Raw genomic sequence first — 23,249 nt, 5'->3', positions numbered from 1 at the left:
TCCCCTCCAAACTGATTAGATCCTACGATTAAATAAGATGACAATTGACATTTGACATAGACATTTATAATTAAATACATTTTTTATTTGTTGAGTGTATTGTTGACCCTTAAGTTTATTATTTAATATTTTATACTTTCCAGTTTCTAGATCTAGTTCTAACATAAAATTAAATAAATCTACAAAAATATAACATCTGTTATTCATTTACAGAGGAATATATTAAACTTAAGTCTACTCATTTGGTTAGTCTCACAAAATATAAACCTTAAAGTTAAAAAAAACTGTTTCCTATCCTATATTTACTTTTTTTACAATATTTTTCTAGTTGATAATGGGCCCTCCACCCGTAGTTACCGGTATATCACCAAAAGAAGGACCACCTGGTACAAGGGTTACAATCAGAGGCGAATTCTTGGGGACTGGAGCAACAGACCTCATAGGTGACTATTTTTTTTCGAAGCAAATTTCTATACCAAATCTTGCTAGATGTTAATTTTTACAGATATGAAACTGTTTTAAACCTAGTTAAAGTGTTTTTGATACTATTCAAGAACAGATTGGGATTGATTGCATTGTGGCAATAACTTTCTTGAAATGTGCAAACTATTATATATATATATCAGTAGGAAGTAAAATGATACTATAGGACCAAGTAACACTATGTTTTAACCATTTTATTTGAATATCTCTAGGTTTATTAATAGAAAATTGTGGTTTAAAGGACTTAAAATATGTGGATGTGATTGCCTGCTCTCAGCTGAATGGAAGAGTAGAAATAAAATTGTTGCCAGATCTGGCCCTTGTAAAGGTCGTGGGGACATAATTGTGACGACACGGTCGGGTGGAGAGGGCACATCTACAGTTCAATTTAGAGGTATGTAGTTTTGCATCATTTACAGTGATGGTTTTACTATTTTTGGAAAAATAAACAAAGCTTTGTTTATTATCTGTTGCATATTAAATTGATTGTAAAGATAAAAAACCCTTTTAGGATACCATGAGTCCATTGGCCCGGTAAAAGAAAGCGCTGTGTGGGTGGAGGAAACGTCCCCACCAGCATTGCCATGGGGCAGACGTCCCATGTCCCCCACTGCTTATACTCCCCCAGATCCCCTTGGGTTATCTACAGAAGGGGATGATTATAAATTTCCTGAAGAAGAACTCAATGAATTGTTTCCTGATGGGTAAGAAATCTGTATATGGTTTTTGAAGCTGTATGCATATATTGATTTTTTGGACAAATAAATGGTACTGTCCTCACATTTAACTTTATATAGGCTAATATTAGTTGCACAACTTTCAACCTCAGTTTTTTTTATCTCTTATCTAGTTGAAACTTTTTAAATAATTTTCTGTTACTTATAGATCAGGTAAGCTAACTGACGAGAATTTCCAACCCGGCTGGTATCTGTTGGAGCACCACAGCAACACATCATTTGAAGATTTAAAGGCGGGACTTGTGTTTCTACAGAGGAAGGTAAGCTATACAAATGAAACATCAGAAAAATGATTATTTCAAATATCCAAAGCAAAAGGTTTTTATAAGCAGTTACAGATAATATTGAAAAAAGTTTAAAAGTTTCTTTGCTATAGTTGATCTGGCACTCTATATGTGTGCCATACATATATATTTGTAGAATAAGACTGGTTTTTCACTTAAAGAGTAGACACAATATATATATAAATTTCCATTTAATAAAAATATCTCTTAGGTAGATGGCCAGAAGGATGGCCAATTGAGTTTTTTAAAAGCCAACACGGGGGCAGTGATGGACCAACTAGACCGTCTTGTTCTACTCAAGAACATGTATGAAGATGACGAGAGGAAGAATGGCAGAGAACCTCTGCCAAGTCTTCAGGCCGCTATTGAAGGTATAAATCACCATATGTCCTCTCTTCCTTGGCATCTATATCTACATATAACCTTCAAATGTGTTCCCTCTTTGTATTTATTTTACTGAAATTTAAAAAAATAATGTTAAATAGATCATTATCTGTTTTATATTTTTTCCTGTACACAATCTAGAATGCATGAGTTGATTGCCTTATCATCAAATATTATGTTTAATCAATTAACTGGAAATACATACGTATCTAATCTACAATAGTAGTTAGTGGAATTGTTTCGGTAAAATCTATCTCAAATATTTATTATAAAGTAGTAAAAAGAATTAAGAATATCCATAGTGCAAAATCACATGCATTATAAGACCCACATACATATGTTAAATATATTTGATTTTTTCTCTTTTGTAAATGTTTGTGCCTTTTTTTATTTTTATATTTATTTATTTATTTACACTTCGTTGCAAAGAAACACAAATAACACAATACATCAAAATTACAAGAGATGCAACGGGCGGCCTTATCGCTAACAAGCGATCTCATCCAGGCGACCCTAGTAAGAAAAGAAAACAATAAATAAAAATAATGAGTGCTAGAAGTGCATAACCAGAAGTTATATAAAATATATAATATTTATGTTAATCTATACAACCTTAATCTTGAAAAAATAAAATAAAAATAGAATGAAAATTTTTTATGTTATGTATTCCAGCTTTCGTAATAATTTTAGTATAATTGTTTGTTTGTAGGATTTTAAATAAATAATTAGAAGGAACTCTTATAGAAAATGAGAAATACTTTATTCATTTAGGTAACACAATGTACACTTATTAACGTCAATAAGAAAAAGCGCGGGAAGTGTAAAAATAGGCGGGCGTCTTTTTTTTGGCTTAACTTTTGAAAATTAAATTAAAATAAAAAATACAGGATCAGTTAAGTTATAAGGTGTATATAGTAGTAGTTATTGTTGATTATTTATATTTTTAGTTTGTCTTAATAGCCTGGTAAGTTATTTTATTTTATTATATGTAGATAAGAATTTTTCTCTTGTCGTCCATGATGGAGCCCGAAGACCCTGGAGGGACATCCCTCCAGGTGTCTCATGTAGTTACAATCGATGCGTCTGGAATGGAAACGGAAGGTTCCATTATCGATACAGACTGTTCGGATAGCACGAAGTCTGTTAAAAGAAAAAGAGTATCTGTGAGAAATGAAAAAAAGAGAAAAAGTTCCCAAAATTTCCCTAATGATTTAAAAGACAATATAACTCCTAAAGTCATCGAGTCTGATGTTAAAACAACAGAAATACCCCCAAATGAGGCTGCACACTCTAACAATATTTCAATTAATCCTCGCGTTGCTAGGTCGCTTTACCAGGCGTCAGACCCTGCGCCTTATGTTGTCCATGTTCAAAAAATCATGGAAACAAATCAAACCGGATCTGTTCACCCCATACAATTTGGATTTTTCCTTAAAAAAAATTATGTAAAAAGCATTGTAGAGGGAAGTATAAAAAAAATAGGGAGGAATATGTTGTCATTGCAATTTGAGACATTTAAAGATGCTAACTTATTTTTAAATCATAAATCTCTCAACACAAATAAATACAAAGCCTTTATTCCGGCTTTCACAATCACCCGCATGGGAATTGTGAGAGGTGTTCCGTGTGAATGGGATGAAAAAGAAATTTTAGAAAACATTGAGCTTCCGCAGAATTGTGGAAGTCTTTTGAAAGTTCGGAGGTTAAACAGGAAAATCTTTGAAGGAGAGAATTCCAAGTTCATTCCAACTGAGACTGTAGTCTTAACCTTTGATGGGAAGATCTTACCTCCCAAGGTCTTTATATGCTACAACTCCCTACCTGTAGACCTTTATATTTACCCCACACTGCAATGTTTCAATTGCTGCCGTTTTGGTCACACCAAAATGCAATGCAGAGGCACTCCAAGGTGTTACAAATGTGGTGACAACCATTCAAGTATTAGTTGCAAGACTGAAAGGGATGATGCTGTGTGTATCTTATGCTCTGGTTCTCATTTTGCAACGGATAAAAAGTGCCCAGAGTATGCTAGGCAAAAAGCTATTAAAGAAACAATGGCTAAAAAGTCAATATCATATTCAGAAGCCAGTAAAGTCCATCCACCAATTTCTAAATCTTATGCAGACGTTGTTGCTTCTGCGTCATCGGCCCATTCTGGTCCGAATATTTCTTATTCCAGTCCCTATAATTTAACAAGCCCTACTAAGACTTCCACACAGTCATTTAGGAAAACAGTATTCATGAAACCCAAAGCTCGTCCTAAAAATGTAAGTAAGGGATATGATCAAAAAACGCATGCAGAGCTTATCCAAGATTACAGCAACATTCCTTCCTTTTCTAAAGGTTGTCTCAACAACTATAATGATTTGTCAGAAATAATAACAAAGGATCTCATCATTTCTATAATACAGTACCTTTCACAATCTGACATAATTAAAATACCGTCCAACGATGCCCCTTCTACAAAAAGTTTTTTAACTAATGGACAGTCAAGACCATCCTCAAAACCAGTCTCTGGTGATTCAATGGAATTGCCGGAGCATTAATAGTAAAAAAAGTGACCTAATTTTTTTATTAAATAATTACAAACCATTTGCCGTCTCTCTTCAAGAGACTTGGCTTCGTCCCGGATTCAATTTTAGAATTCAAGGACATATCTGTCTTAGAGAAGACAGAACAGATGGGTATGGTGGAGTTGCACTTATTCTTAGAGGAGGTGTGCCATTTGTTCACATACCCATCCCCAATCACAGTGATAAATTTTCTATTATTGCTGCTAGTGTAAATAATATTTGTATTGTAAATATATATACCTCACCCTTCCACTGAAGTCTTTGACAATATTTGTAGCATTCTATCCTCCCTCCCGCGCCCTATTTTGGTCACGGGAGATTTCAATGCACAACATACTATGTGGGGAAGTTTTAAGTCTGATCATTATGGAGCTAGAATCTTGGACATCTTAGATGATTATAATTTATGCCTTCTAAACACCGGTTGTCCTACTAGAAGGACACAGCCCCATGAGGGTATTAGTGCACCAGATCTTACCCTGTGTAGCCCTTCCCTTGCTCCTACATTAAACTGGTGGACTCTATCGTCTTCATACGGAAGCGATCACTTTCCAGTAATTGTATCATTTCCTCAAAAAATTAGAGAACAGACAAAGGCTCCTCCCCGTCTTAAATATAAACTTAAGGAAGTCAACTGGTCATTATTTAAAGATAAAGTTCAACAAAATTTAACAACCATACCTCCAGTAAATGACAGCAATAATCATTTTTGTGCTGAAGCTTTAACACAAGCCCTATTACAGGCTGCTGAGGAAGTTTTTCCAATTAAAAATAAAAGTGGCAATGGGTATATTCCATCACCACCTTGGTGGGACAGTGAGTGTTCTGCGGCTGTAGCGGAGAGAAAGAAATCTGAAAGGAATTACAGAGAAAATTCTACAACACAAAATTTTAATATTCTTAGTAATCTTATAACTAAAACACGTAAATTATTAAAGCAAAAAAAATTCAAAGGCTGGAAATCTTTTTGTGCCTCAATTTCACCAGACATTTCTCCATCGGAAGTTTGGCAAAATATTCGGAGATTCAGATCTGCCTTTAAACCTCCTAGATCTCATTTTATGGATAGCAGTACAGTTGATTTGTTTCTAGACAAATTAGCTCCACCATATGTGCCATTTATAGATAATATTTCTTTTCACTCACAGCCTTCTTTCCTCTCCCAGCACAGAAGTAGTGATTCACTCATTTCGTTTAGCCTTTCAGAACTCAAAGGGGTTCTTTCAAAACTTAGGGACTCAGCCCCAGGTTGTGATGGAATTCCATATTCTTTTCTTCAAAACCTAAATGACTCCAGCCTTTCTTATTTTCTCAGTTTAATTAATTCAATTTTAACATCAGGTAATATTCCTCCATCATGGAAAATCCACGAAGTTATCCTAATACATAAGCCTAACAAACCGATTAATGATCCATCATCATACAGACCAATTGCATTAGCTTCAGTTATATCCAAAATTTCTGAACATTTAGTTAAAAATAGGTTAGAATGGTTTATTGAGAGTAACGGGTTATTATCTCCAAACCAGTTTGGATTTAGGAAAGGCAGGGGTACTATGGATAGTCTCAGTATATTTATGACAGACTTAAGATTGGCATTTTCATACAACAAGCCTGTGATAGCAGCATTCTTAGATGTGTCTGCAGCCTATGATAATGTCAACCTTATAATTCTGAAACAAAAAATGATTAATTTGAATATCCCACAAATTTTTATAAGTTTCATAATAAATCTTCTCTCTGGTAGAATGCTTAAAGTAATGTCAGAAGATTCCTACCAATCCCGTATTGCCTGGAAAGGTTTACCACAGGGATCAGTTTTGAGTCCCTTACTTTACAATATATATTCTCATGATCTGGAAGCCTCCCTTAAGGGTAAAGTTAACTCACTCCAATATGCAGATGATTTACTCTTATATATCTCAGGTAATTCTATTGACAACATATCTGATACTATGGACATATTCCCTTCAGTTGCTAAAAGTCTGGCTGGACAATAACTCTCTAAGCCTTTCAGTTCATAAAAGTATAATAGTCTTATTTTCACGTATGAGACTTCCTCCATCAGTAACTGTATTTTATAATAATATTAGAGTTCCTGTTAAAAGTGAAGCAACATTTCTTGGGGTAATTTTAGACTCGAAACTTACAGGAAGCTCTCATTGCAAATATATAAGTGCCAAATGTGAGAAGATCCTAAATATACTGCGTTGTCTCTCTGGAGTTTGGTGGGGAGCCCACCCTTTCTCTTTAAAGCTTCTATATAATGCACTAATAAGGAGTATTTTAGACTATGGAACATTTATACTTGAACCCTGTAGTGCAGTAGCTCTCCATAAGTTAAACATTATCCAGTCTAAGGCTCTGAGAATAATTACTGGGGCTATGAGATCGAGCCCTATTAACGCTTTGCAGGTCGAATGTTCTGAAGCTCCCCTGCACCTCAGACGACAATTTCTTTGTGACAGGTTCCTGTTTAGGGCATTACAAGTCTATAATCATCCTCTTTATTCTAAGTTACGGTCTCTGTTGGAATGTATGAATTACCCGTACTGGGCTCATAAATCGCCGCCATGCCTTATTATTAGTCTCCAAAAATACTTAGCTCTTCAAGCTCCAACACACAGATCACAATTCCTTCCTATATTTTGTGTTAACTATGATGCATTAACATTAGATCCTACTATTTTGTTTGACTTCGGTATAAGTAAACAAGATCTTTCTGCAAATGCCAAATTTACTGATATTATTGACAGTGACAGCCAATGGAAACATTACCATTTAATTTTTTGTGATGCTTCCAAACCCGGTCCCGAGGAGTGTGTGGGAATTGGCGTTTTCCATCAACAGTTTGACATTGTACAGAAAATAAAATTACCTCCAGAGACTTCAGTATTTACTGGAGAATGCTTTGGTCTGCTGAGGTCTCTGGAGTACATTTTAATAATGAAGCTTAAAAAGTCAATAATTTTAACTGACGCTAAAAGTGTCCTCCAAGCGTTGAAAAGATTTCCTTTTAGCCGTAATATAAATAATCACCCAGTAATTATTGCATGTCGCGATTTATTATATCAATGCTTCATCAAAAAGTACACTGTATCTTTTGCTTGGATTCCGGGTCACTCAGGTATCTTTGGCAATACCAAGGCTGATAGGCTTGCCAAAGCTGCGGTCAATGACGGAGACCTGGTTCCATACAAAAATTTTTCTTGTGATTTAACTCTCCTTCCTAAATCCCAGTTAATAAAATCTTGGATAAACATTTGGCGTTCTTCAAGTCAGACGAAAGGACGGTATTACAACATGATTCAGGGGGATATACCTCCTAAACCATGGTTTTCTACTTTGACGCTTGGTAAAGATATTACTTCGACCCTTATACGTATGAGGCTGGGCCATGCATGCATACCCTTGCATTTGGCAAGGCTTAACCTTTTGCCTGACGACACATGTGAGTGTGGCAATGACGTTGGGGATTTTAACCATATATTTTTTGCCTGTAATAGACATGACCGTTCCGCTTTTATATCCTCGCTTTTATCCATAAATATTCCTTTTCCTACTTCTATTTCTGTCCTTTTATCTAATATAAATATTGATGTATATAAAATTTTAGCTAGTTTCATTTTTCATAACAATATAAAATTATAACCTATGTTTTATGTATATACGTACTTATAAAAAAAATTTATCTGATCCTTTTCCAAATTCCGTACTAATTTCCTATCCAATAAACCTAATAATGCACTTCCTAACTTTTGTACATGGCTGACGCACAAACCGTGCAGGCCAAGAAAGGGGAAAAAAAAAACGTCAATAAACAAATACAATTTATTTATTTATTTATTTTTACTCCTACAGCTAACACAAAATACATATAATAGCAAACAAATACACCGAGAACATAGCCACAGATGGAATACATGATACATTATAATAAAAAGACAAATTTACATTATAATAATTTATGTGCGCCGGTGTCTTTTAATAGCGATAGCGATCCCGATTTTGGATCCCTATGGCTTTAATATTATGTATTGGTTTTAACTTTGTTAAAGTAAAATAAGTATTACATATAGATTTAGTGATACTTTGAATTTAATTCAGAATCAATATCGCTGGCTGACTCCCTTTTCTCCGAAATATTATCTCGCAAAGAGAACGCGGACAAGACGAGGGAAGCCCTCACAATGCTGACGAGGCACAAATTTCTTTTCCAACTGCCAGCTTCGATCGATAAGAATATAAAGAAGAAAGAATACGACCTCGTAGTCAATGACTACACTAGAGTCAAGAATCTCTTTGGAAATACAGACGTCAAGGTATGTTTATTTCTTGTCTTTAGTAATCTGTGCTGTATTTTTAACAAGAGAAGGAGCTATACTCAAACTCAATTTTTTGAATGTCATCAGAAAAGTCGTTTAATTGAATCTATATTTACATATACTACCAGTTCGCAAGTCAAAGGCGTAGAGCGGGCAAGAAGAACTGGCAAGAAATTTTCCACCACTCTCGTTAATCGCCAAGTTTAGAGTTAGACAAATTGTTTGAACTGGAGAAATGTAAATTAGGGTCATTTAAATAATTGTCAAATATATTAAAAGCTATATTAATTTGAGAGAAGAGAAGAACTGGCAATAAACTTTCCACCAATCTTTTTAAACGCCATTTTTTTGTTTTACGCAACGTTTGTACGGAGCTGCAACCATTAGACCATGTTTCACATGGCATCTTATAAATAAAATAAATTAAAACGAAGATTAGTCCTGTATCAGCAGGAGGCGTGGTACTTATAACCTAACATCGATATAAATGTACCACTTTCTTGCAAATAAATGTTTAATTATATATTTACATTAATAAATTCAACCAACGCTCATTTAGAAGCACGTTGGAGTTCCACCTCTTCATTGTTGACATTTCCAGATGTCACACTGCACGGATTGGATTGTGGATTCTTGTAACAGCAATGGAGTTCCACTTCTTGCTCCTTCCATCTTCCTTAGACAGTTTAATATGGTTTCATTTATCCAACGGAACAGGCATCATCTGGACAGGTGTGCCCTTCATTATGCTGCATATCACTTCAGATGGTGTTATGGACAAATGTTGTCTTGTTCTCTGAATGTTCTTTCTGCAGTCACACCCGTTTACATCTCTTTTCTTCGTTTATTTGATTCCGGTTTTGTCATCTAAAAAGTAAACTCTCTCCTTTAATAAATGTTAATTAAAATTAAAATTGAAAAATCTTTTATTCATGTAGGTAACATAAACTTATGAATGTCAAAAAAGAACATTGAATGCTTCTAATTTTACATTTACTGCCAGTTCTCAAATCAAGGGCGTAGAACGGAAGAGAAGAACTGGCAATTAATTTATACTTTGGTATAACCTTGTATTGTCCTAATTCCAGCTATTTCAAAAGATATTGGACGAAATCGACAAGAAGATAGAGGATTTGAAGGAGAACCTGTACATGAGGATGAAGACGATGCCCTGCAACGTCCAGGAACAGACCAAATACATCAGGTATACTGACAGTCTTGCTTATTTTTCACTTCGAAGAATATCTGTTATTGAAGTGAAACTTCTTTACGCTCGCTTGACTTGAGGAGTAAGCTGGCGAACGCGTGACGTAAGCGTTACGAAAAGTGTGATCACTGATCGGGCATGGCGAACGGAAGTTGAGTGGGGAGGGCAAGAGACAGCGGTGCGCGCGCACATTTTCGTTCTCTCTTCCTCTCATTAATGAGCCAACTATAAGACATGGAATAACAATCGATGCAGTTTTTTCTAGATATCTGTCTAATTTTACTTCGAAAATATGTGTCTTATTTCTTATATTATAAGCCTATTGATAAAAATAGAATATAAAATATTTATGCAAAAATAAAAATTTACCATTAAAACATGAAATAAATTACATATTTGTAGAAAACTAATACATGTATATGTACATACATGTATATGTTGTACACACAAAATATATAACATATAATATGTATCTTAATATATATATTTCTTGTGTGCGTGTGTATGTGACTGAACTCCTCCTAAACGACTGGACCAATTTTGATGAAATTTTTTGTGTGTGTTCGTGGAGATTCGAGAATGGTTTAGATTCACAATTTTGTCCGCTGGACAATGTTTTTTTTAATTAATTAGTAGTTGTTGATTTTGGAATGTTTTACATTGGATCCGACAGACGGCGCTACCATCGCACTGTCAAATTTTAAATAATATTCGAATTTTAATTTTAGTCTGTAACGACAGTTAGCGCTGCGATCAAATTAAAAAAAAGTTTTGTTATCATTGTGTTATTGTAGACCATGTGCTGGATCGTTAGACATTGTCATAACATATGAATAATAATTTTCATCAAAATGGTCCAGAATGTTTTAGCTTATTAAAAAAAGTTTGAAATTTTCAAATTAAAGACGTATAGACAGTACGTCAGACGTATATATATATATATATATATTATATACAGATGGAGCGAAAGAAGTTTCACTTCAGTCCTGTGGTCATAAGCACACTCGTTTTTTTTAACCCATTTTTCGTTTTGTTTATTCATTAATTTCCTCTTGAAGGCTCCTAATAAGCCTGAACTGGGAAGGTGACGCGGCTTGGGAAGCCGTGAGCAGCCGACACCAGTATCTCATGGCGCTCATGAATAAGGTCAAAGACCATTTCAAGCAGAAGGAGGAGCAGGAGAACAGCGAAAAAGGTTTTTTTTTTAATTCAGTATTATTTGTTAATGTTTTAAAATCAGCAAAATATTTTAATTACTTTTATTCTTTCAAATAATCAAATAAAATTCATAATTTTAAATGAATATTTGAAAGAAATAATCTTCGGAGTATGTCATTATAGTAAACATATTTTTACATATGTATATATTTTTACATATATACATAGAAGTTAGTAAATATGGTAATACCAGGAAAACGAAAATCGCGCGATGACAGTGGGGTTTCCTGGGGAGTCGGTCGCGGGTCGTGGTGCGCATGCGCAAGCGCAGCTCTGTCTCGAGAGCTTCACGCCCTGTGGCCTCTGGCCAGGAGGTACTTCGCGGGGGAATTGGCCGGGAGACCCACGGACCCGCAGAGGCACGCCGAGTTGAAGGTACGCGGTAGATGCATTTTGTCTTTCAAATTCTTAAAAGGCCGGCAACGCACTCGCGAGCCTTCTAGCATTGAGATTAACCATAATCCATGGGCGGCAGTATCGCTTAACATCAGGTGAGCCTCTTGCCCGTTTGCCCCCTGTTCTATAAAAAAAAAACAACTTACCATATATATAGTCTAAAGTACCGGAAAGTCGAAAATAATATTAATAATAACGCGTAAATCCCCGCCCCGTATAGTAATAGTAACGTTTCACCCCAAAACCCCATTCCCCTCAAAATTTAATGTTCTTTAATTTTTTTTTAAATTTAAATAATAATAAAAAACCTCACTAATAATAATAATAATTGGCAAATGTCTAATAAATCTCATTCTGATGTTCTTGTCAGATTTGACAATTTACATCGATTTCAAGTCGCAGTCGTGTTGTACAGGAGATGATAATAGCCGCAGTGGAGCTGTTCTCTGAGCACATGCGCTATTGCCTCATGGGCGGAAGCGGGGCCGCCGGCGCCTTACCCCCGGACACCTTGAGAGCCCGACTTCTGGCCAACCTGGCGCACCTTAGAGAGGCGTACGAGTCGCTCTTGAAGCTGGATTTGCCTTCACAGGTATATATGTCTCCCTGAGATGAAGGTTGTCTTGAAGAGTTTCCGCTTAAAGTGCACTTGCAGCCCCTCGCGATAGTGGAGAAGGTGATATTCGAGTACCGGGTGCACGGCATGACGGTGTTCCTGCAGAGGGCGCTGCGGCGAGTCAAAGCCTTGAGCGGCCTGGAGACCTGGAAGGTGCAGGACTTCACCGACTACGGGGCCATCACTGGACTTGTGAGTGTACTATATTTATATATATATATAGGGAAATAAGAGAGTCAATTGAATCTCTCTCCGCGAAGCACCTCTCCTTATCAAGTCATTCAATATCAAATATAAAGTAAACTCGCAAAGGAACTACTAACTGAAATAGATATATATTACATTTACTAGCTATAAGAGAAATAGAGAAAGAAAATGTGCGCGCGCACTGCTGTCTCTTGCTTATATGCTTATATGCTTATATGCCACTCAACTTCCGTTCGCCTTGCCCGATCACACTTTTCGTAACGCTTACGTCACGCGTTCGCCAGCTTACTCCCCAAGTCAAGCGTGCGTAAAGAAGTTTCACCTCAAAAATGCTATAAAACACACGGAGATTTTTTGATGTTCAACTGAATGGAACACACAATTAGCGCCCTCTACTGGAAAAGTTTCTAGTGGTTTTCCCCATTGTATTATACAGTGCCACATACTCTTCTTGGCTGGTGAGAGTCGCTGCCATAGATATTACTATTGTAAATAAAAATGTACCATTGTAAGGGAAATAATTTGAACTTAATTATTTATTGTAATGTCTGTTAAAATATAAGTTGTCTATAATTTATCCTGTATATTCTATGGTAAATTTCGCGCCTTTCTACGACTGTTGTAACAATTGTAACATTTCTCTCTGCTCTGTGAAATAATAAAAAAGACAGTTTGTTGTACTAGCAGGGTGACCATTTGTGGCAGATTTCTGCCATTTGGGCAGATTTGGTACCTAAATTTTAACCCTGGCAGACCAAGTTGACGATTTAAAAAAGTGGCAGGATTTGGCAGATTTCAAAGAAATCCTATTTTTTTTAAATACGTTTGAATGTATGTAATTCTATTTACTTAGAATACTTATAATTTTCTGTCTTATTATTTCCTTTATTTTTTATTATGCATTTATTTGGTAGGAAATCACATTTACTGAGGTGGCAACTTTTGTCCTATGCCAGGTAACACGGGAATCCCCGTTTATTCTGTTTTTATGTAGGTACGCCTTACGATTATGAACGGTAATGAATCAGTAATAAGGTTTATTTTCTTAATGATATAACTGATCGAGGTTCAAAACAATGTTTGTTGTTTTGTCTACTGCCACGTTATTCTCATTTGGCGTTGTGGTGCAGTGTCAGTGCGTTGTGTATTCCGTGCATGATGAAGAGAAAATACGAGCGTTCGTACCGACCTGAATGGGAGCAAGATCCTTTGCTTTCGTCCTGGATTTCCAGAGCAACGGAGGATCCTGATGTTGCGTTTTGCAAAGCTTGCAATTGTAAATTAGTTACAAGATTGTCTTCATTAAAAGAACATGTGTTATCCCAAAAACATAAGAAGCATTGGGTATTGCGGCCAATCATCGGTAAGTACTTTGCAATAAATGGAAATATTTAATAGACGTAAATATGTAATACGTTTTCAATAGATACCTATTGCAAGTTTAGAAAAACTAATATCAAACAATTATTTCAGGTGCAACAGTTTTTTAAGAAATCTCCAATAGAAGAGGAAGTGAAAAAAGCAGAACTTAATATCTGTGCTATGTTAGTGGAACATAATTTACCGTTCCGATTAATGGATCATTTAAGTGAAATTATCTCAAAATGTTTTCACGATTCGGAAATTGCCAAGTCCTTTTCCTGCAAGAGAACTAAAGCAGCAGCGGTAACGTATAATGTTTTAAAGCCAGAGCTAGAAGCAGAGATGCTTGCCGATTTAAAATCATGTGAAAAGATTAAAACTCGTACACCAATGTTTTCCTTAGTTATAGATGAGACCATAGATGTAACAACCACATCAACGCTTGCAGTTGTTACCAAATATTATTCCGAAAAAGATCTTCAGGTAAAAACAAAATTTTTAACTTTGGTGGACTTGCAAGGAGCATCAGCCCAAGCTTTGTTCGATTCACTTTCCAAGGCGTTAATCAATGCTAACCTTAACATTAACGATGCAATTGGTTTCGGAGCTGACACTACTAACGTTATGTTTGGCGAACAAGGTGGTATTATTGCCAAAATAAGATATGTAAATCCCCATTGCATATTCATTAAGTGTGTATGTCATTCTACTGCTTTGTGTGTATCTCACGCCAGTAAAAACTCTTTACCAAGGGCTATTAACCAAATAGTGCAAGAGGTTTATGGATATTTTGCACATAGTAGTAAAAGGCAAAGAGAATTTGCTGAATTCCAAGACTTTATTGGCACTGAAAAGCATAAAATATTAAAACATTACGAAATTCGATGGCTATGTTTGCATGCATGTATTAAAAGAATTTTGGAGCAATGGGATGCCCTCAAACTTTTTTTTCAATCGCAGTTTCTGGAAGACAAAAATATTTCAGCTGAATTTTTATATAATAATTTGAATGACAAGATATATAAACTTTATTTTTATGCTTTGGATTATATACTGCAAACAGTTAACAAACTGAACACTATATTTCAAGGAGATTATACGACAGTCCACACAGCATTTAAAGACATTTCCGAGGTGTACATGAGCCTTTTGAGTTGTTATATGAAAGGTAATTATTTGAAAACCACAGATCCACTTTGTATAGATCCAAAATCTAACGTCAACTTTTTACCTTTAAAAGATTTGTATTTAGGTGTGAACGTTAGTAAAGAAATCGGTCGTCTGCATCTGCAGATGTTAGTCTTAAACCTGGAATTCAATCTTTCCTTCAAAGAATGCAAACATTTTTTATTGAACTCTGTAATCAGTTAAAAACACGTTTGCCACTGACTAATCTTTTTAAAGACTTACAATTTTTAGACCCGCAAAATGTTGTTTACAAAGATCAATTTGTATCAACAGTAAACATTGCAAATAAATTTCCCAATATAGTAGATGAAAATAATCTTCAAAAAGTTGACGACGAATTTCGACAAATTAAATTTGTCAAAAGTGTAACCGATTTGTTGGAATCTGGTGGGAGTAGCACCAGTACAAATTTAAGTGTGGATAAATTCTGGGGAGCGATTGGGAAAATGCGTGATGCAAATGGAGCTCCAAAATATACAAATATTGCAAACTTTGCAAAAGCTCTATTAATTTTGCCATTGTCAAATGCCTCTTGCGAAAGAATATTCTCCCAAGTAAATTTGAACAAAATAAAAATAAGGAACAGGTTCCAAAATAAACATGTATCCGCGTTAATAACAACAAAAGAAGGTATAAAGGAACATGGAGACTGTATCTCCTTTAAACCAACAAGGAATATGATTAAAATATGTCGTCAAAATCAATTTACGAAAATGAAGAGTGCGGAGAAAGTTTTGATACTTTTATAGTTGAATAATAAAGGAATTCCTTTGAATAGTAGTATTTTATTTATTCATACCCGTCTTCAATGTCATTAGATGCTATAATATGATGGCATATTTTTGGCATTTTCTGGAGTTAGCTTTGGCAGATTTTGGCAGATTTTTTGCCAATATATAATATAAAATTCGCTATTTTTGAAATGGTCACACTGTGTACTAGATAACTTTTATTACCCAATTACCCAAAGGAAAATCCACTATTGTAATAGGTTATGGCCCAGTATAGCCCTGATAAAAAGAGTGAAAGTTTGAAAAGGAATAGTGAATATTCGTAAAATAAAAGAAAAATAAAATTATCGCATGCCGGTAAAAATAACCTCAAAGTGACTGTTGATTTTACGGATCGAAATATCATTATACATTATACAAATATCGTATCAGAATGCCGTCAAGCAATACTCTGGTAATGATCGAAAAGCTTACTGGTCGGGAAAACTATTCTACATGGAGATTCGCAGTTAAAACATATCTCCAACATGAGGATTTGTGGGTCTGTGTCGAACATGAGCCCGGTGAACCTATCGACTTGAAACGTGACATTAAAGCAAAATCAAAGATAATCTTGCTGGTGGACTCCGTAAACTACGTTCATATACAAGAAAGTCTGCAAAAGAAGTGTGGGACTGCTTGGCAATGTCATTTGACGATTCGGGGCTAACACGCCGCGTGGGCTTACTTCGAGATCTATGTACAACAAATCTTACTGGATGTCAAAACCTAGAAGAATATGCAAGCAAAATTATGACCACGGCTCACAAGCTCCGTAATATCGGTTTTAAAGTAGATAAGAGTGGCTCGGGACACTACTACTCTCTGATCTACCTGAAACATACAAGCCCATGATTATAGCAATCGAAAGCTCTTGTATGAAAATAAGCGCATACTCTGTTAAGTCGAAAATTCTACAAGTTGTCAAAGTGTGTGAAAATGATACATCTGCATTTGCTGCAAACTATAATCTCAAGAATAAGGCTAATAAGAGACATCCTGGAAGAGGGCCTCGTTTCTATAAATGTAATAAACATGGACATATTTCTGCCGAGTGTAAGTCAAAATCTACAAAAAAGAATCAAGAGAGTTCAAGTTATGCTGCAGCTTTTATAGTCTGAACAGATAGTTTTGTACAGGTTTCATGGTATATAGACTCAGGTGATCCATAGACCAAACATAGACATGTATTGCAACATGAGAAAGAGCTACCCATTAAAACAATAAAGGTAGCAAATGACAAGTTATTATCAGTTCACAGTGCTGGTCAGTTGATATTGGATGTGTGCAATAATAATGATCAGTACAACAAAATTCTGTTTCAAAATGTTTAGTATGTACCTGACCTAGCAGCAAATCTACTATCAGTCAGTCAGATTATAAAAAATGGAGGTCAGGTAAAATTCAAGAACAATGGTTGTTTGATATTCAATAAAAACAATGTGGTTTTTGCAACGGCAAGCTTAGTCATATGTACAGGCTAAATACGAAAAGTGAACATGCATACTTATCCGCTGTTGACAAGCAAGACATGTGCCTCTGGCATCATTGCATGAGCCACTTGAATTTTGAAAGTCTGGAGAAATTAGTAGATAATACAGAAGGTGTACAATTATCAAAGAAATATGATAAACTAACATGTGTTACATGTTTACAAGGAAAACAAACACGCTTACCTCTAAAGCAAAGTGAAACAAATTCTACAAAGACTCTTGAACTGGTGCACTCTGACATCTGTGGTCCGATGGAGACAAGCTCGCTGGGTGGTGCCAAATACTTTATGACTGTAATTGATGACTATTCAACAAAAGTGTTTGTTTATTTTCTTCACAAGAAATCTGATGCACTAGAAAAATTTAAAGAATCGAAGTGTCAAGTGGAGAAACAACTGGCATGCAGTATAAAGTGCCTTCATCCTGACAATGGCCTTGAATATGTGAATGCTAATTTTTCTGAGTTCTTAAAAACTGCTGGAATAGTTCATCAAACCACCACTCCATACACTCCAGAGCAAAATGGAGTGGCCGAGCGTATGAACAGAACATTAGTTGAAAAGGCCAAGTGTTTGTTAATTAACACCAAATTATCTAAAGGATGCTGGGCTGATATAGAGAAACTGAGATATATAAAAAATATTTTTTTGTTAATGCATTCCTAGTTCCCGTTTACTTGTTTTTTATTTGATTGAAACTTGGATTAATCGGTCCAGCCCCACCTCATGGAATCGTATATAGAAGAAGCCCTGGCCTGCATCAGCAAGTGCGTGCTGCCCTGCGGCCGTCGGGAGACTCCTCTCCTGGCGGAGCAGTCGCCACCCTTGCTCACCCTCCACAAGCAGACAGAGCAGATCCTCATGGCGTTCGTCTCGGTGCTGGAGGGACTGGTGTTGGATCATGAGGAGGTATTTGTTGCACAACATTTTTTATATTTTTATGAATGAATTTTTATGAATAAACTTTTTAAAATAAAACAAAGTCGTGTTAGTTACACCAATTATAATTGAAGATCGGCTGCAACAATGTTAGTTATCTCTTTTTGGTGGATTCTTCTCCGCTCTGAATAGCAGAATAAATAATAAAATATCGGATATGTTAACGAATAAATAAATAAATAAATTGTATGAATGCAAACACCATGTGGTGCCATCTCTTGACAAAACTACTCATCATTTTATATCGAATTCCTGTTAGTTAAAGAACTTCCGATCGTAAGGTTCACCTCGAGTCATGAGGAGATGCATAACCAGGCTTTGATCTTGATCAAAGACATGCATCATCATCAAAAAATTTTGTAGTCAGAAAGTGCTATCATGCAGTATCACAATAAAGGCGCTAGAGAGAACAGGCCTAATGTGTAAAACTACCATTCTTCTTTCGCAATGGCAATAAATAAAACATTTCTGTATATGCAAATAACGTTGTATTACCTTAATGAAATCCTAAACTAAAATTTAACTAAAGTTAGCAAGATATATTAAATAAATATTTACTATTACGATATATTTTAACATATTATGGTGAGATTTTCAAGAAAAATTGCTTGGTTTTAAAAACTGTATTCATTTGAAATCCAGGAGTTCGACAACAGCAGCCTGTCGATCCTTCTGGAACAGTCGGTGGAGGACAGCCCCGAGAGCGGTTCCCGTTCCTGGCAGCAGAAGTTGCTCATCGCGAACGCCAACGCCCACTACACGCGGAAGGTCATCTTGGATCGCGTCGCTGAAGCCTTTCAAAGGTGCGACTAAAGACAAAAATCTCCTCCAAATACCAATTAACTTAAATACTAATTTCTCCTCTCTGCTTCAGCTACAGCATCGGGCCCCCCCTGGCGGGGCTCAAGGCGTCCCGCGAGGCCCTAAGCTCGCTCGAGACGCGCATCGGGGAGCAGTACATCGAGCAGAAGGGGGACCCCTTGGTGGGCACCATCGAGCCCAGCATGTTTGTGGGCCGCCACCAGCCCCTCACCATGCCCACCGACGCCCGCCCCTACGTCTACGAGATCATCAACAACCTCATCGCCGTGCACGCGGAGGTGACCGATTTTATTGCATTTTTAGTCTGCTAAAAAGCTACTTTATTTTTGACGTTTGACATTTAGTGATGTTTTGACAGTTGACAGGTGAATGTTTCTGTATTTTATGTGTTCCCGTGGTTTATAATCTGTGTACTTTACTTTTTTATGTGGAATTTTTATAAATGATGCCATGACGTCATATTTAACAACATCAGGTGGACAGCATCTGTGGGCCTTCCTCGTCCCGCTACGTGCGCGACATCTGCGAGACGGTGTGCGAGGAGGTGTCCCGTTTGGCAGCTACGCCCTTGTCCCGCACGGCCGCCTTCCGCGCCAGGCTCGACTGCGCTCTGTTGAGACTGGCCTGCAGCGAACACCTCACTAGGAAGGCCGAGTGAGTGCATGAGTCACAAAAACACGTAGTTCACGTCAAGTCTATTTATTCTAATTAGGCCACCTAAAATGGCACTTTTGAACGTTAAATAAAATATGAAGATGATTCTGTTGCCCCTTCGAAAAGGTGGAGAAGAAACTCCACATTTACACTTTTAAAATACGATTTACAATATTTTGTATATGTCGCGGTAAAGACGTTAAATACGAGAGTTAATTGAATCTCGAGACAGTTAATTAAATATCGATATTCAATAAATTTTCTTAACGTTCCTAGGCAACAAGACTAACCTAACCTAACTATTGACAATAAAACAAAACACGGAATTTCCAAGCTCTCAGTTCTTGACGATCACCAAAGACCACAATTTGGAACAAAAACTCTAAAAGTAATCAGCTGTTGTCGTAACCGCCATCTTGTTTTACATTATTAATCAACACGCTGGCTTTCGGTCAGACAGCTAGTTAAACGTTTTCGACGCTGCTTTATTTGAATCAAAATGCTAGCGACATGATTAGATATAGATCGATTAGATAGAGATAAATTAACTCTCTGATTTAACTACTTTACTGTGACATATACATTAGTTAAGTAATTATATATGTAGACAATGTACTCCAAGAATGAAACTACAATACAGGTGAATTATTGTATTTTTAGTATGCACATATTGATTTTAAATTTGGAACTAGTTAAATAATTTGAATTAACCACCAAAGTCAGTTGTCGTCTGTCAACTTCAACTTGTTTGCATAATACAGACTGAATAACATCATAAATGCAATATTAAACCATAATTCGACGAATACTATTTGTATTAACATTTAGCATTTGTATTAACCTATCTCAATCTATTTTTGACCATCTGAGATTGAGACCTTAACCCAAATATTGATAAAAGTATGCTAATAACCAATCGACGGATTGTATTTACCACCAGTTGATACAAGCTATCCATGGTAGGTCGGATTGGTGTATGTGGATAGATCTTTGTTTGACAATTCAACTCTGCCAATATCTTATCTAAAGATTTTAACTAGCACCAACTATTAAAATAATTAAAAAATTATTTTACATGTTTTAAACATATTATTCATGTAAATTTTAATATAATTTGTACGGTTTTATTTACTTTATTTGGTTTATATTGATTATCAAATATGAGTGTAAAGAGCGAAGAGATTAGATTCAATCCGTCGCCAAATAAAAGTCTTCGTAGGGTTTGGTTATTGGGATACAGAGAGGAGATGGACTGTCACGATCTGATCTCAGATTGTTTTCAATCGAAGATTGTGGATTAATTATTGGGTTTGGGCTTTATTGTACATTTTGTAACTGTGTAATAATAATAATATAAACCATTCTTTATGTAACCTAAACACACATAACATACATAACCTAAAAAATCGTGTTTTTCTTTGTCAATACAATAGGGGATTAGGGAGTATGTTCTTGATGAAAAGTTGTCTTGCAGGAGCTACCTGATAGAGGCACTGGCTGGACTTCCACCTCTCGACAACGAAGAAGACAAAAAGTGAGATTATTTATTTAATATAATTAATGATTTGGAGTGAGTTGGTTGAGTGGTCAATGTTTTGACTTTTATTTTAAAAAGAGGTATTTAAAAAAATAAAGTAATTATGATTCTTTTTTTTTTGACATAAGAAATAAAAATATGTTAATTATTTTTAACTAGATTCATAAAATGAGAACAAAAGTTAAGTTAATAGTGATGGAATTGAGAAATAGTTCCTTTTGATTTTTCATCTCAATTGGTCTAGTACTTTGTTGTGAAATTATTTTCTCTTTGTCACAGAAGAATGGATAGTCTGATCCGAGGATTCAAGAAGAGAATGGAACTGCAATTGGCCTGTCTTAATTGTAACGTCGAGACTATTTGAACTAATTTTATTTAACTTTATTTTTTAATTACCAAAATGTACCTTAATACCCAATATATAATATAAAGATCGAATCAAAAGTTATACTTCTTATGGCGCGTTGGTGAAACATGATGAGAGTAAATTTAACAGATTCAGAAATCTGAGGCCAAGACAACTAAAGAGGTTGTAGCGCCACTGATTTATTTAATTTATGTCTAATATATCTTTCAATGTATTGAAAACCTTTTTTCAGCAAATGTTTATAAATATTTTTATCTAGTTGCGCCAAAGAAGTATAACTTCTAACGCGTGTACATAACACACGATTTTTGTTTCACGCTGTGTCAAGTATTGTATTGTTACGAGGTAGGGGATTGGATAGAAAACGCCGTCGATTTCTTCAAGGGTTTATTTCAATAGAATCTACGAGGAATTCGTTTACACTAAAAACCGGAAATTACACACAAAAACGCACTAAAACACACAAAAAAACACTGTTACTAATCACTTAAAATACAGTACTTTATCACTGGTCTTTACTTAATTTTAGGTTTGCACTTTTTCTCTTCGGTGTTTATCGCTTGGAATCGCATTCTATACTGAACTGATAGGTCTTGGTAATTGTTACATCCTCCCTCGCGAGCGGAATGCTTAAACTCGTGCGGGCATGTGGCCCCTTCGGGTGGTATGTTGGTTCGCGCCCTGCTGATACAGGGTGGTACGGGGGCGGGCTATGTAGCCTTTGGTGGGGACTGCTTCGCGCGAGAAGGCATTGACTCTCGCTGCGCGCAGCCGATGAGGTCAAGTCCGGGGTGTCAGTCCGGTGGTATTGGTTCAAGGATTCTTATTATTTTTTTTACTTTTTTTTAAATTATTATTTTTCCCCCCACTGCGCGCCTCAGGCAGGTGTTCTGCACGGCGCGCAGTCTCTGCCGGTTGGCCTCCTTAGTGTAGGAGTACCACGTCGGCGCCGCGTACGTGAGATGTGGGCGCACGTACAACTTGTACAGCGCGTGCTTGATGCGAATGGGTATGTTGCCGGTGAATAGGGGGCGGAGTTTGCTCGACACCCCCTTCGCTCTCCCTGCGATACTCTTGACGTGGTGCCGCATGGAAAGTTGCCGGTCGATGGTGACCCCTAGGTAGGTGACCGGCGTCTTCCACGGCACGTCCTTGTCTAGGAACCGCAGGGGCTGCGGCAACATACTTTGGCCGAAGGCGATCGCCTGTGTCTTTGTCGGGTTGGCGGCTAGTCTCCACTTGTCCAGCCACTCTGGCAGGAGGTCCAGAGCGCGCTGGAGTTTCGCCGCTGCTGTCTTGGTGCTGAGCGAGGTGGCCACGTACGCCGTGTCGTCGGTGAAAAGGGCCAGGGTGCACCCGCTCGGGCAGGGGACGTCGTCTGTATAAGTGGTGTACAGCAGCGGCGATAGCACGCTGCCTTGTGGGACGCCCGCCGTGTTGGGTCGCGGTCTCGACGCAGCCTCTCCCGTCGCAACGTAGAACGTGCGGTCGGTGAGAAAGGCGCGGAGCACGGCCACGCGCGCTGGACATTTCGCGGCGTTCGGCGAGAATTGGCGCTGGACGTGCTCGGCGAAGATTTCGGCCCGATCATTGTCATCGTAGGTGATGGCGCCGTTGCTGTCGCGTAGTGGACGCTTTGGCTCGTGAGTCCTATAGAGGCGGCGGCAGAGTTGGTGAAGGCGTGTGGG

The 23,249-nt window shown here is 36.8% G+C and overlaps 2 protein-coding genes and 1 long non-coding RNA gene across 5 annotated transcripts; 2 read left to right on the top strand and 1 right to left on the bottom strand.

Annotated features, from left to right (window-relative positions):
• The first annotated feature begins 108 nt into the window (after positions 1 to 108).
• On the top strand, positions 109 to 21,658 carry LOC110997127 (exocyst complex component 2). Its single transcript, XM_045633381.1, has 18 exons — positions 109 to 245; positions 329 to 443; positions 725 to 877; positions 995 to 1,187; positions 1,369 to 1,480; positions 1,716 to 1,875; positions 8,569 to 8,783; positions 9,875 to 9,990; positions 11,052 to 11,188; positions 11,405 to 11,586; positions 12,023 to 12,199; positions 12,263 to 12,415; positions 17,960 to 18,151; positions 18,824 to 18,984; positions 19,056 to 19,281; positions 19,479 to 19,657; positions 21,132 to 21,191; positions 21,474 to 21,658. Exons 2-18 carry the CDS (start codon positions 335 to 337, stop codon positions 21,556 to 21,558), a joined length of 2,610 nt encoding a protein of 869 aa, XP_045489337.1. The 5' UTR covers positions 109 to 245; positions 329 to 334; the 3' UTR covers positions 21,559 to 21,658.
• LOC123690246 lies at positions 2,699 to 6,414 on the bottom strand. 3 transcript variants are annotated; one of them, XR_006750980.1, is made up of 3 exons: positions 6,240 to 6,414; positions 5,143 to 6,134; positions 2,699 to 3,028 (listed from the first exon to the last, which is right to left on the bottom strand). It is a non-coding gene; the product is annotated as an uncharacterized LOC123690246 (long non-coding RNA). The 3 variants fall into 3 exon arrangements; XR_006750982.1 differs by having other exon boundaries at positions 2,699 to 2,971; XR_006750981.1 differs by lacking the exon at positions 2,699 to 3,028 and having other exon boundaries at positions 4,968 to 6,134.
• On the top strand, positions 3,182 to 4,693 carry LOC123690245. Its single transcript, XM_045633382.1, has one exon. It carries the CDS (start codon positions 3,268 to 3,270, stop codon positions 4,432 to 4,434), a length of 1,167 nt encoding a protein of 388 aa, XP_045489338.1. The 5' UTR covers positions 3,182 to 3,267; the 3' UTR covers positions 4,435 to 4,693.
• Positions 21,659 to 23,249: the final 1,591 nt, after the last annotated feature.

Source organism: Pieris rapae, chromosome 23 (genome assembly GCF_905147795.1).
Source record: "Pieris rapae chromosome 23, ilPieRapa1.1, whole genome shotgun sequence".
Lineage (NCBI taxonomy): Eukaryota > Metazoa > Arthropoda > Insecta > Lepidoptera > Pieridae > Pieris > Pieris rapae.
This window is presented reverse-complemented; position numbering and strand designations above follow the sequence as displayed.